Source organism: Ctenopharyngodon idella, chromosome 15 (genome assembly GCF_019924925.1).
Source record: "Ctenopharyngodon idella isolate HZGC_01 chromosome 15, HZGC01, whole genome shotgun sequence".
NCBI lineage: Eukaryota > Metazoa > Chordata > Actinopteri > Cypriniformes > Xenocyprididae > Ctenopharyngodon > Ctenopharyngodon idella.
This window is the reverse complement of record NC_067234.1, coordinates 15,028,488-15,044,152: the sequence shown is the minus strand read 5'-3', so window position 1 is coordinate 15,044,152 and position 15,665 is coordinate 15,028,488. Positions and strand designations below refer to the sequence as shown.

General features: G+C 38.3%; 1 protein-coding gene across 6 annotated transcripts in view; it reads right to left on the bottom strand.

The window, feature by feature from the left end:
* The window catches only part of nbeab (neurobeachin b), a 339,752-nt gene that overhangs the window by 239,249 nt on the left and 84,838 nt on the right, over positions 1 to 15,665 (bottom strand). For all 6 annotated transcript variants that reach the window (XM_051862246.1, XM_051862248.1, XM_051862249.1 and 3 more), the window contains exons 6-9: positions 14,794 to 14,920; positions 11,684 to 11,803; positions 8,815 to 8,961; positions 55 to 252 (exon numbers count right to left, since the gene is read on the bottom strand). In XM_051862246.1, the coding sequence (XP_051718206.1) occupies positions 55 to 252; positions 8,815 to 8,961; positions 11,684 to 11,803; positions 14,794 to 14,920 (592 nt within the window). The remainder of the gene's footprint in view (positions 1 to 54; positions 253 to 8,814; positions 8,962 to 11,683; positions 11,804 to 14,793; positions 14,921 to 15,665) is intronic.

Here is a 15,665-nt window from a genome sequence, read left to right as displayed (position 1 = left end):
AGGATTAAGAGAGTAGAAAGCAGTCATAAAGTGTTAAGCAGACATTTACTGTACCTGAAGCATTAGAGCGTGAGGCGAATGCACAAATATGGACGGGTTTTCTCTGGGCGAGGACTCCAGGCAGAGCTGAGCATCTGTGGCTTTGGCGTTGTAAGTGAAGGAGATGCTGTTTGCTAACTTTCCATCGTACAACACTTGTTTATGGTGGTCAGCCAGATGGATATCACTCTCCGATTTAAATTTAAAGGTGCTCTAGGGAGGTAAAAAAAAAAGAAAAAAAAAAGATAAAGAGATCAATTAAAAAGAGACTCAGATGGTTTAAATGAAACAATATTCACCTCTAAAAGGTGCCTAACAAAGTGAGACATATTGGTGAAGGTGAGAAAATTAACTAATTAGCGAATTATCACAAAACACATGAAAATATCACAATGTATATTTAACACTTCTTAAAACAGTACATCTATGTAAATCATATTATTCCATGCGCTTATTAAAGGATTTACTATTCCTAGCATGAAAAGGAGAAGAATCTTTTTATGCAGTGATTAAATCTTATCCAAAGTCGTGGGAGCACGATGAATAATAAATGAGCTTGGTGACATGAAATAATCATGAAGATGAAGTAGGGGCGATGTGGGAATCCCCCAGCTGAATTATCATTCATGAGGTTGTTTCGTGTGCTGTCAAATCAAAGGCCTGCAGCCCAACACCTGCAGCACATCCCAGGTGATGATGTCATCCAGATGTGACCTGCTCCAGACGTGTGCTAACTGCATTAACGTGCAGTGAGCAGACAAGGATAACAAGGCATTTTTTACAAAACCAGCTTCCTTATGTGCTTGACAACACTCGCATGAAAAGCACTGTTTATTGTTTGTCATATGACCAGATAACATATATATTTTTATACAACAGTTTGTTTTGGCCTCAAATCTGATTATCTGACAGCCTTTTTCAGTCATGCGATATTCTCTCAGTATCAACACTGGAACCGTTTCAATGTTTGTATCACTCCGCTTGCGGTGTCTGTCATGGTGGTTGAGCAAATCCTCCATCATTTTTACAAATACTACTGTTGTTGTATCACAGAATGTAGTTTTTTTTAGGCAAGAATGTAGTTATTTAGACGTCAAATATGTGACTCATATATAAACATTGCACCTATTTTACAGTTTGTTTAGACGCTTCACAGATGTGAGCTCCAGGCTGTCAGCAGCCATTCAGCACTCATGTACCCATGTAACCCCTCCTGTTCGAACCACCTGCTCTAAGCGGTCGAACCCGGGACTCGAACCCAGGTCCGCCGGCATGGGAGTCGGGTGCTCTAACAAGGAGGCTAAAGACCGCAGTCCCTAGTGTCAGTCGCGAGAGCGCCTCTTGAGATCAGAGGAGTGAGGTTTGCATGCGCAGCTATAAGCGGGACTTGAACCCAGGACTCGAACCCAGGTCCGCCGGCATGGGAGTCGGGTGCTCTAACAAGGAGGCTAAAGACCGCAGTCCCTAGTGTCAGTCGCGAGAGCGCCTCTTGAGATCAGAGGAGTGAGGTTTGCATGCGCAGCTATAAGCGGGACTTGAACCCAGGACTCGAACCTGGGTCCGCCAGCATGGGAGTCGGGTGCTCTAACAAGGAGGCTAAAGACCGCAGTCCCTAGTGTCAGTCGCGAGAGCGCCTCTTGAGATCAGAGGAGTGAGGTTTGCATGGGCAGCTCTAAGCGGGACTTGAACCCAGGACTCGAACCTGGGTCCGCCGGCATGGGAGTCGGGTGCTCTAACAAGGAGGCTAAAGACCGCAGTCCCTAGTGTCAGTTGTGAGAGCGCCTCTTGAGATCAGAGGAGTGAGGTTTGCATGCACAGCTCTAAGCAGGACTTGAACCCAGGACTCGAACTCGGGTCCGCCGGCATAGAAGTCGGGTGCTCTAACAAGGAGGCTAAAGACCGCAGTCCCTAGTGTCAGTCGTGAGAGCGCCTCTTGAGATCAGAGGAGTGAGGTTTGCATGCACAGCTCTAAGCAGGACTTGAACCCAGGACTCGAACTCGGGTCCGCCGGCATAGAAGTCGGGTGCTCTAACAAGGAGGCTAAAGACCGCAGTCCCTAGTGTCAGTCGTGAGAGCGCCTCTTGAGATCAGGGGAGTGAGGTTTGCATGCACCGGCCTACGTCCATTACACTCGCTGAGAACAGCTTTATTTCAGCCAGACCTTCGGGAATTTGCCGCTGGCTCTTATGCAGATAGTGGTTAAACATGAAATATAATTATTTTGGTGTATATCAACCGGACTTGTTCCAGAGCAAATCGATTTGTGTTAAGAGGAAAATTATGTTTCATAACTTGATATTTTGGCTATATTTAACTTAAATCCTGTACTAGAGCACTGCTTTTGTATGTTTTACTGAATTGTTTGCTTGTGTTTATTTCCTATTATCTTTTATCATGGCTATTATTGTTAATTTAAAAAATAAAATTATTGTTAAATAAATAATATTTTTATATAAAGAATATGCCATATTTGGTATTGAGAAAAGGTCTGTTAGTGATCGTGACATGGATTTCAGTGAAAGTTACATTATTATGCCATTAGACGGTGGCAAAAACTATCTTTATGTGTGAGTCAGTGGCAAATTTGAAGCGACTGGTTGTAAACAAGGAAGTTGTTTTAGCGCTGTCATGGGACAAAGATATTGCTTTCCTCAGCAGACATTCAAACAGTTTTTTATAATGGATATAATATTATGGACATCGACCTGAAGAATGAATGATATAATGTAATACACTCGTTTAGTCGATCTCTCTCTCATAATACCACAATACTCTACTCTACATAATACAATACGCTTCAATAAAGCGACTCAATGTTCCTTCATTACTAGTTCTTGTGAATTTGCTCACTTGTGCCCTCGAACCATTGTATAAACGCAATATCACACTCGTAGCTGTGCGGTATGGCTGTATATCAGCACGCTGTGATTACCTTCGGCACTCGGTCTACGGCCGAATCACAGCCGTGCTGATATACAGCCATATCGCACGGCTACTCGTGAGATATTGCTTATATACAGTATACGCTTATCAGTATGTCTAGATATCATTCAATGCACAATCAAGAGCAGCAAACTCTCTTTTCCCCACAGCTCCACATAAAAACTATGTTCGAAACTGAATATTACATTACGTACTGCATACTGTAGAGTATATACTGTATATTTCTTGCTATATAAATACTATTGCTATAGTTCGAATAGTTGTTGTACACTACATTTTATTACGTGCTATCTTCGCAATCAATTAATTAATTATTTTAGTAAATATCATCTAGGTTACTTAGCATTTTTAACAAATCTTTTGTAAAACTGTCCTACATCTAACTCAAACAGTGATTAAAAAAGGAGATGCATTCAGAAACAAACTACATGGCCCTTTGTATTCATATTCCATTATCCATGTACTAACTGTGCACCAGTGTCTATTTAAATATGTAGGAGGGTGTTTGTAATTAACTTGTCGTTAAATAGATTATTACCTTGCGGAATATGGTTTCTAAGGCAATAAACCTGATAAAGTAAAATATTTTTCCATATTTTTCCTTTCACGGTCTGTGAGCAAATAAACACAGCATTATATACAAATCTGTTCAGCTTATGTTAGTTTTACTGTTATCTTTATTCTATTCAAAATGAAGAAAACAAGACAGAAAAAAGAAACATATTGCAGATTTGATTATCTGTATGCTTATTTTGACCTAAAAAGATTCATGTTGTTTGGTTTACTCTGCTGAACAGAGATAGCATAAATGTCACCTGTTGCTGGTCAGCTTTCTGCTGCAAACATATGATGCAGCACAAAGCAAATCAGATTGACTGGAAAAATAAATATCACAGCAGGTTAATGCATGTCGACAATGTGCAAGAATGTTGAAAGCACTGCCTCAGAAAAAAATAAATCTGACAGGACGCTGACGTAACGTCTAATACACTTCTGACAGAAACTGATGATGTCATGCTCACATGTTCTCTCATAGTGAGACTACTGTTGCAGTAGCAACAGAGCATCTGTCTTCCATGACAACACGGAGAAAGACAAAGACAGGGACTGTCTGACAAAACATAGATATTATGTATCATCAAAGAATAGTAATAATGAATGACAATAATAATAAGAAATGTTTCTTGAGCAGCACATCAACATATTAGGATGATTTCAGAAGGATCATGTGACCATAGATGTGTATATATAAATAGATGCCACATTCAACCGCTCCAGACACTTCAACATGTCCACCATCTTGGAATGGTCAACATTTCAGATGCTGTCACTCACAGTAAAATTCAATGAGTTTCCACAAGATTCCACAATACTGTGAAGAAATTTAAATTCCTGAAGAAATGGGATAACCTTCACAGATGAGAATGTGCTGGTTTGTGTTTTTATAAGTATTAACTCATCATAACAGGTTATAATGCCTTAGTCTTGTTGTATTATGTCAGTTTAGCAAAAATCATCTGCTGAAGTCTATTTCAGATATACATATCCATACATGCTTCTAACTACGGTTGCAGGCGCTCAGTCAAATGTTCACGGACCGGCTTTGACCGTTCCAGTATGACGGATGGCTTATGTATAGCGGCCCATAGAAACAGCCGCTAATGAGGCATCTATGTATATATATCTATGAATGTGACACTGAAGACTGGAGTAATGACTGCTGAAAATTAAGCTTTACCATCACAGGAACAAATGATACTTTGACAAATATTTTAAAATAGAAAACTTATTTTAAATTGTATTAATATTTTACAACATTACTGTTTTGTTTTTTGACCTTGATGAGCTTAAGAGACTTTTTACTGATTCCAAAACATACAAACACATTCTTCCAAGCTGAAGCTGCTAATATGAGACCAAACCTGATTATTCTATCAAGGCATTAAAGGGGTGGTTCATTGCGATTTCACTTTTTTAACTTTAGTTAGTGTGTAATGTTGCTGCTTGAGCATAAACAGTATCTGCAAAGTTACAGCGCTGAAAGTTCAATGCAAACTGAGATATTGTCTTTTAAAGTTATGGCAGTTTAATGCCTACAAAAACGACCAGTTTGGACTACAACAAGCTTCTTCCTGGGTTGGTGACATCATAAACCCTGCAATTAACATAAACCCTGCCCACAGGAACACGCAAAAAAGTGGTCGAGGCCATGTCGTGTGCATACAAGTCTTCTTCCTAAGGACGCTGGACTTCGGGAACAATGTTTAAAATTTATGTTTAATTCTGTTCCTGACAATTATAATGCTAATTTAGCTGTGCTGCACATTTTATGGAAGACAGCTTCCAGAATTTACACGAATTCAATGCTGGATTTGCACAAAGGCTATTATTGAAAGATGAAGCTTTTCCCACTTTAAAAGCAGAAGCTGCTGTTTATGGGCCCCAATCTGTAAGTATGTTTTATTTTTTTATGAAGTTATATAGTTTCTGGGACGTAAACAAAGACCAACGTGGTTTGGCGACGCTAGCCAGTTAGTTAAATTCTATTTCATACTTCTTCAACAAACACCAACAAACTTCTATGTAATCACACCAGCGAACTTCTGTTGGTGTTTGTTGGTGTTTCTGTTATCAGTGTACAGCATTGTTTTATTACGGGTTTTATGTTGTGTTTACCCACATGCTCGTTCATAATTAAACAATACCTTTACAAAAGTGCTACTACTCGGTCATGTATTCAGCTACAGTAAAGCTTTAATCAGAACACTATGAGACAGCTGTAACATTTAAAAGTGACAGCATATCTAAACACTTTGACACAAATACAAACAAAAATACTTCAGAAACGTCCTTTAAAAGCTGTGCTTGCAGAATTCTGCTTGACCCTCTTCATCATTACTGCTATCTGGGTCTGATTCAGGCTTGAATTGATACAGCAGTATTGATGCCACTATTTACATTTCCACCAAAGCAAAGACTGGAGAAGCACATGCAATGTTTGCCCATAATGGTAAGGGGCGTGGCGTTTCCGGACAACATGAATCGTGACAAATTATTCCGGACAGCGAATCACAATACACTGGGCCAGCTACCCAATCTCAGTCCATTGCATATTTATTTCTGAGGGAGGAGCTTCATAGAACCAGGAACTCAACATAGCGAAAATAGCGGTGTAGAATAAAGGTAAAATATATGAAAAATACGGCATTTTTTTTAAAAACGAAGCATTAAGACATGTTAAACTGCGCACCATAAACACAATCAAGCCTAGAAAAAAAAACAGTGAACCACCCCTTTAAGACAAGACCTCAGGTAAATGGGTCTGACTGGGGGTCAGTCTTTGTAGGCAGCAGCAACAAGACAGTAATCGGGTCATCTTCAGATCAGTCACATAAATCACTGGAGACCGCGAGTTTACAGCCTGCCATAGCCCACTGTCTCTATGCGCCCGGGCAGATACTCTGCTAAAAGGCTAAAAAGGCTATAAGGACCTAAGGGAGCTGACACATTACAGTCAACAGAACAAATAATGGTGTCAGTGGTTGTTGAAGGGCAGGAAGCAGAAGTCACTAAGGGGTAGCAAACATTTCAGCTAGCATGGTTGGAGAACACTGGGTCTCATTCACTAAGCATGCGTATGCACAAATCTGCGTATGAACATTTTCACAAACAAATCATGATTCACCAAAAATGTTTGTACTAAAATTTATTCTTAATAAATGTATTCTAAATAAAAGCAAAGGGGTTAATAAAGGCCTTCTGAAGCGAAGTGATGCGTTTGTGTAAGAAGAATATCCATAGGTATAAAGTGAAATATCTATATATTTTAAATATTTTACTTTATAACTTCTTAAATATGGATATTTTTCTTACACAAAGGCATTGCTTCGCTTCAGAAGGCTTTAATTAACCTCCCGGAGCTGTGTGGAAGATGTTTATGATGGATGGATGCACTTTCTTGAGCTTCATACTCGTTGGTCCCGTCCACTGCCATTATAAAGCTTTTATCAGGATATTTATTAATATAACTCAGATTGTGTTCATCAGAAAGAAGAAAGTCATATACACCTAGGATGGCTTGAGGGTGAGTAAACCTTGGGGTAATTTTCATTTTAAAGTGAACTAATCCTTTATGAACAAATTCATGTGCGTACGTATGTGTTGTGAAATAGGCGGAGATTTTTCGTGAGAAGTTCTCCTGTGCGTACAAATACGAAATAATCCATGCAATTATTAGTGAATGAGACACAATGATTTTACAAAAAACAAGACAAAACATAACATTCACTCAATCCACATTCATGTTTTGTTTTGCTGCATTAAAAAGGAGCATAGAAAAATGTAAAAGTAAAAAAAAAGACTTTCTCTTATTTTCCGACAAGCAATGGTGCATTTATTTAACTTTCTGTCTTTCTTGCATAGGCAGGATCAAATAAAAAGAATGTGATTTTTTTGTACCCTCATTCTGTCATTCTGTCCACAAACACCGTTTTAGAAGGTAATGCTTACGGTAATCCATCACAATTAAAAAACCATTTTATCATGCTTTTCATCAAATTGGGGCCAGGCCCTGCGGTTTAACCTTGCTACATAAACTCTAAAGGCCTTTGCCCTATTCCTAGACAAGGTAGATTCAACTGATCAGCCAGAAGAGCTGACAGATAGTCTGATAGCTTGCACTCCACTGAAATATACAACCCCTTTTCAGATTTCAAGAGACTCCATTCACAGGTTTATCTTGGGTGGGTAATTGCTTTTTCCCTGAAGCAGACTGCTCATTATTTCTGCCAACCTGTCCGTCATGACGACGCGAGGGGCAGCGGGAATCAGAGGTCTAGAAGCTCAATTAATAAGGGAAATGACCAGCCCACACTGATTAGAGAAAAACCAGTGCAAATGTCTACCAGATAGTTTAAAAACACTCTAGGTAAAAATAAATAAATAAACTGTTAGGATGGGTATTAGCAGTTACTAACATATTTGCCCTTTTAGATTACACAGCTCATAAGTAAAACACTGCTGTAATGGAGCAAAGACAATTGAGATGGTGTCAGAACTTGAAATTAAATTAGGAAAAGCTCATAACTCATAAACAATGGCTTTGAACCACTGTAATGCCATTTTTGGGATACATATGCTATCCGTTCCATGCATGTGGTTTATTGTTTTAGATAATGAGTCACTAATCAAAGCCTGGTGCTTCAGAGAAAATTAGACTTTGCACAATGAGACTGAAAAACTGCTGCGAGTCCCAATTACTAATAGGACAGAGCTTCATATTTAATAAGGATACAGCCTTGAAAAAAGGAGTAACCTGCTCTGTTTACCCCATGGATGCAATTAAACGCTAAATCGCTTCAAAAGCACCTTGAGAATTAGCGACAAAAGGTCAGAGACATGAAAGGGAAAGAAAGACTATAAACTATCCGGAGGCAGACTTCATCAATGGAAGACTTCATTAATAAGAAGCAAAACCAAGAAACTTTGCTGTCATCAGTGTAAAAGCAATAATGCATGACAACAAGAAGAATAAGGTTCATCAAACAAACGTTTGGTAATAAGTAAATATGTAAATGCAGCATTTCTCACATCCGTTTCCCTGCTGAAAAATCTTTTTTTGTAACATGGTAGCTACACGATAATGACCAGCTTGAAATCAGCTGAGATTTAGATCTCAAAGCTGTGGTTGTTTCCTCAGGGTGGTGAAATCATGTTAAAAACGCACATCAATCAATAACCAAATGTCACAGACAGAGTTATAACATCTTTTGGAGATCAATGGTGGCTGTGAAGCGTTGGGGTGTAACGCACTTTGGCAAATCTGATACATACCTTGTATCCTGGGCCTAGTTGATGGATGGCAAATATCTGAGCAGGGTTTAGCGCTTCACTGAACACATAGATGGCTCCGAGCTGTCCGCAGAACACTCGGTTGGCGTCTGCCGTCTCAGATGAGCCGAGGAAACATTTGTCATAGCTCTGTGATAAGCACAAGAAAACAGCTTGGAGTTCTTAAAGCAATCTCTTAAAAAGTGGATAGTAGGGAAAAAATAGAGAGCTGGAGCAGAAATATAGTGAATGTCAGTATGCAAACACCATACTAAGCGACTAATGGTTCACAGTGTAACTGAGATGTAGCATTACAGAGATGTTATTCTGAGCTGAAACCTGCCTATTAGTTTAATCAAAATCAGCACCCAGGAGATCTGAGGTTAAGCACTGCTGGTCCAACCTTTTAATTATCTAACACTGCTTTCAGTGAGGTACAGGCAAAACAGAGGCAAAGGTCTGTGAATTTTAATCTAATCATTGAATCCCCAAGATAATGTCTTATATAAAGCTTGAGCTTATATATATAATTCAGTCATGAAACTCTTCTCTTCGACTCTTCTGGTCTTCCAATCGTTTCGTTTGTACTATCTATTGGAGCTGTGTATTGGCAATAATCTGGCTATATGATACGTATCACGATACTGGGGTTACGATACGATGTATTGTGATATTGCGATACTGTAACAAATGCGCTATATTGTGATATTTCTTGTTTATTTAGAAATAGGATCTAATTTTAGAAAATAAAAAAAACTGATATAAAGAACACACCACCATAAGCATAAAACCTGACATTTTTTTTATTTAATCAAGACAGTATCACTAGTATCACTATTTTGTGCAAGGTGTATGATATGTTTTAAAGCTTCACAGTCCATTCCATGACTGTGTGGCTGTTATATATATATATATATATATATATAAGCAATAAGGTACGAAAGGCTGTGCTGTATCGTGAATAAGTCACGAAGCGGAGTGCCTGCAACCCCTTCATCGTGACTTATTCAAGATACAGCACTAGCCTCAAGTACCTTATTGCTTTTATAAAACGGTTACCACACAATACAAATATTAAAGCCAAAAAAATATGTATCAATGCAATTTTTATGAAGTAAAATCACTAAAAACCTTTCTTCCGCCAGAAAAAAATAGTCCCTGACTGTGAACAGCAACAGAAGTTACATTGTTACGCCATTAGATGGCGGCAAAGACTGTCTTTATGAGTGTGTCAGTCAGTAGCGAAGACTTTTATATACTGAAAAGACTGAATTGTTGTGAGCATGGAACAAGACGGAACTGACAAATGCTTTGACTAGCGCTGTCAGTCACGGGAAAACCCCTTAACTGTTAAAAGGACAAGATAATGCATCGGGCATTTAAACAGATTTTTTATTATGAACATAAGACTGACCTGAAGGAAAATGCTAAATCTGAATGCAGGTAATAAACTCGCTCACTCGATCTCTTTCTCACAATACTCTTCTGCATAATACAGTAAGCTTCAACCGTTGGGTGAAGCAGTCATAGCCGTGTTTTATTAAATTAATAAAACAAAGCTATTGACCAATCAGAATCAAGGACAGGAACTAACCGTTTTATAAATATTTAATACTGTAAAGCCGCTTGCTTTAAAGCACTCTATTGTATAAAGTGCTACTTAAATAAACAGCCTTAGTGCTGAACAGAGCTGGTGCAAAAATATCCACATTGCTATGATCAGATGCTTTCTTTCTGCTGCCACCACTGTCATTTTTGTTGTGTGTTTATTTTGTTATTGAGAGGAAAGCGTGCAGTACATATTACATATTCTATCGAAACGCAACTCTCAGCAGCACAGATGGCATCGGGGTGTTAAGTGAGCTCTCAGATTCAATGCGTTTCCTGAGTTGGATTTTAACATGACCTATTTTGCAAGCAACATGCCTCTTGTCGATCTCCTTAGTGGTTTCTTTATTGAGTAATTGAAGCTAAAATGAGTCCACACTTCAGCTCTGTACACCGGGGTGGGAGCTGGAATAATTTTAGCATCTTGTGGGCTGGGTTTGCTAATGCTAACGCTAGCGATGCACTCACCTTGTGCTTCTCCGCGTCAGTTTACGTTAGGAAATAACACTGCCATCTAGCGGTTGGGTTTAGACTGAACACAAAGCCATGAATCTTGGATGTAAACAAACAAATAAATAAGTAAATATTGATACAGTGTTTTTGAGAATCGATACAGTATCGCCAAACATAATATCGCGATATTCACATGTATTGATATTTTCTTACATCCCTACTATCTATGTAACCTACTTATTCCTGACTTTGAACCAGATCAATCATTGCAGCGCGCCATGGGATTTTGCTAGTCCTCCACCTTCCCCAGCACCACCTGCCTAGATCTGCTCAGGGGTTCTGCCTATGTTTCCTTGCAGCAGCCTGAATTCAATTCACTGTTTTCATGTGCATTTTTAGATGTATCCTCACTCATCCAGCAGCAGCAGCATAGCAGATCTAGTCCGCCAACACCAAGCCTATGTACATTCCTTGCTTATTAATAAATGCTGGTTGTCATGATTGAAATATATTCCTGTTTTTCTACAGACAAACTTAATTAACCTGTCCCATTTTCATCATATTGCAAAAAAAAAAAAAAAATTAATCAACGTTAATCAAAATTATTTTTGTAGCACACATACTGCTGTATAGGCTAAACTACTTGATAGGTTTGACATGCTGGCAGCAATATTTATTTATTCTGAAACTGTGGTAATTCAATGCATCTTTTATGGTTTAATTTCACACTGTGCCCACAGTGGTGATGATATTACTCTGAGAGAACATCCGGCAGCTACAGACAGAGAGAGCGATAGCAAAGTGGCCTTACGTCGTTGGTGTTGACGTGCCAAGCCATGTCACCGTAGGAGACCAGCTGTCCATTGACGTAGCAGCGAATCTCACTGTTCCTCCAGCGGTTGTAGATGTGAACGATGCTAATCATGTACCACTAGAGAAAGAAAAACATATTAGTACATACCTGTCATAGTACATGAGCAAATAAAGTGTCTGTTTAAATAATGCAAATCAATGGTTCTCAATTGGTGGGTCATAATCTAAAAATCAGGTCTGTTCTGAGAGACTCATGGAGAGTACAATTAATTCTGCATATTGTTGAAGCATCGGAGTTCATGGTTATATTGATACATTTGTATAAATAATAATATGTTGTGATATTACCAGCATGAATTGAACCCTTTTCAAGCATTAATGCACACTGTCAATGAATTATCAGTGTTTGTTCTTCCGAATATTAACATGTCAGATATCACTGTCAAGCTGCGTTTATGTTATTCAAATTATCTATAAAACACTGACAATTTAACAGTAATTGAATTACAACTACTTCTTGATAGCAAACTGATTCAGCAACAATGCCAAATGCTGCAAATCGGGCTCGATCAGGTTTCAGATGGTCAGAATCTTTTTTTAAATGGGGTTTTAGGTGTATTTTTCTTCCCCGGCATTGGAAGCACAAAATTCAACCCAAAACCATTTTCATGGGCAGCAGGCAGAAGGTCTAATGCAGAAAAAATTTGCATTTAGATATAAATAATACATCAGATCTTGAGTGAGAGGAGAATAGAGGAGAGGAGAGGAAGCAGACAGAGGCAGAGAGGAAATCAGACTAGTGAGGGAGTAAAGGCAGGTTTACTTAGCAGAAGACAAGGGTCATTACAGATTTCATTTCTGTCAATGTGCCACCACACAAAAGAGTCACGATATGGAGCAGTGTTTCAAACACATTCAGGACAAGAAGCATGTTCTTTGTGTGTTCTCTCCGTTGTATATTTTCGAAGCAATGTAACATCCAACAGAGCTGTTTTTAATCATCGTTTTCTCTTTCATACTAACTACAGTAACTGTTAAAACAACATGCCTAACATATCCATTTAGCTACATTTAGAAAAATACATAATCATATATGCATGAACTATAAGGTTCTATTGTCATTCTGTCATTGCAATTTATCTGTATTTTTTATCTTCAAAACAAGATCACATCCAAATGTACCAAGAGAGTTGCTACACAGCCTGTTATCGCTTATATTAAGTCACTAAATCAAAAATTCCATTATTAGGAAGAAGAAAAGAAAAAGAAATAAAAACCCTATGAGTCTAAACCACTGGAGATCAGAAGAATTAAACAGTTCATTTACAGTACATGTGCGTAACAGTGGATAATCCAACGAGCTACAAAAATGCATTTCTCTTCTTAAACTGTAATAAAAAGATAAACTGTTGTTTTATCAGGATTGGACCAAAAGAGGTCTGAATCACATTGGCTTCCATACATCTGTACATCAACATTTTATTCCATTAAACTCATAGAAGTGGCTGAAAATGAAAACATTGATGGGTCTGCCCTTTTTCTGTAAACAGTTCAATTTAAATGCATATTTAAATGTAACTATTTAGCTGTAAAATGCTCATCCTATTATTGTTTTTTTTTTTATATTTAAAGGGAAAGTTCAACCAAAAATTAAAATGATCCCATGATTTACTCACACTCAAGCCATCCTAGGTGTATATGACTATCTTCTTTCAGACGAACACAATCAGAGATGCATTTAAAAATATCCTTAGTCCTCCAAGGTTTATAATGGTTGTGAATGGGGGGGCCACGTTTTGAAGCCAAAAATAATGCATCCATCCATAAAAAAAGTAATCCATACGACTCCAGTGGGTTAATAAAGGCCTTCTGAAGCGAAGTGATGCATTTTTGTAAAAAAATATCCATATTTAAAGCTTTATAAATTCAAATAACTAGATTCCGGCGGACGACCGTACGCAGAATGCGCAAGTTGATTTGCGCCAAATGAGTAATCCTCTGGCGCGATTTATGCGGGATGTAGGAGTATTGTAAGACGCCTCTCGCGGTTCAAACAAATACGGCTGGGCAACAAACTCAAGCTCCTCTTCTCTTACATCGAAATCCTCTGAAATTTCTCTTTAAAAATGATCGTTTTAGACTTATAATCTGTGACCGGTGATTTGTTTTGCTCTATCATCTGCGTCACCGCTGTCGTCATTACGTTATGCGTCAGGTCAAAGGATACTCTTCCGTCACAAATCGACTTGCACAGTATGTGTACGATCATCCGCCGGAAGCTAGTTATTTGAATTTATAAAGTTTTAAATATGGATATTTTTCTTACAAAAACGCATCGCTTCGCTTCAGAAGGCCTTTATTAACCCACTGGAGTCGTATGGATTACTTTTTTTATAGATGGATGCATTATTTTTTACTTCAAAACGCGGCCCCCCATTCACAACTATTATAAACCTTGGAGGACTAAGGATATTTTTAAATATATCTCTGATTGTGTTCGTCTGAAAGAAGACAGTCATATACACCTAGGATGGCTTGAGGGTGAGTAAATCATGGGATAATTTTCATTTTTGGGTGAACTATCCCTTTAATAAACTTGCATCATCTTGTTTCACACGATATGCAAACTAGTTCCCACGACTGTACGACTGAACTGTAAGATTTGATTTTAGGAAAGACCTTGGTGAGCCCAAGAGCAAAAGAGCAAGTTGGAGTAATTAACATTTATAAAGAGTACACCAGCTAAAAGCATTAAATATTGAGTAGAAACAAGAAATTCATTTATTAGACAGATGTTTCAAGATTGCAGCAGCTGTGCAGTCATTTCCAAGAGATTTCCCTTCGATTCAAGAAAACAAAAACAAATATAGAAAATGGCCTCAGTTATCGCATGTCCTGGGGTTCAGTAACAGTTTGTAAACAGCATATTTAGCCCAGTTAACTGGATCATACATCCTCCGGCACAGCTTCCTGATTTTCACTGAGCATCACAGTAAGAAAATTCACAAGTGCATCCACTCAATTCTTACTCCTTCACAACACAATCAGTAGATTACTACAGATGCTAGTAAGAGAGAGAAAAAATCAAAGCTGGAAATGAAAGCCTACCTTGCGGGGCTGAAAGTCATATTTCACGCAGTGCTGGAAGCCCTTTCCTTTCGACTTCAATGATGTCACAATCAAGCAGTTACCCACAAAATGTGCCGAGTAGCCGATGCCTTTGCTTGTGCGGAAACTGAAATTGAGAAATCAATAAATACTCATATAATATACTGTATTACATAACACTTGAAGGTGATGTATTTGCAAAATATATTTTCTTAACATCCCCTACTGGGGGAAAAAAAAATGCTTAAACCAGCCTAAGGTGGTCAGCGACCAGGCAGTTTTCCATTGGTCACACTCTGGTTTGTTGGTTTTATTTGGTTTACATGCAGGCACAGTGAGACCATCTAAACTAAACTTGGTTTAAGTGTGCTATGTTAGTAGTAATTAGCTTAAAAAAATTAAAAAATCCACTTAAAACTAGCTTACATTTGATTTGCTGGCTTTAATTTGTGTCTTTATATAGGAGTTTTGGGCACTTTTCAGCTGGTCAGACTGAGAAAGTGGCTTTCTGATTTTTGATCAAATCCGATGGCTTAGTGGGGCCTCCATTGACAGCAAGATAATGAACACTTTCAAATGCCCAGAAAGCTACTAAAGACGTATTTAAAACAGTTCATGTGACTACAGTGGTTCAACCTTAATGTTATGAAGTGACAAGAATATTTCTGTGTGCCAAAAAAACAAAATAGCAACTTTATCCAACAATATCTAGTGATGGGCGATTTCAAAACACTGCTTCATGAAGCTTCAAAGCTTTACGAATCTTTTGTTTTTCGAATCAGTGGTTCAGGGCGTGTATCAAATTGCCAAAGTCACGCCCCCCAGTGATGAACCATTAACATTTCGAAACACTTATGACATAACGAAGCCTC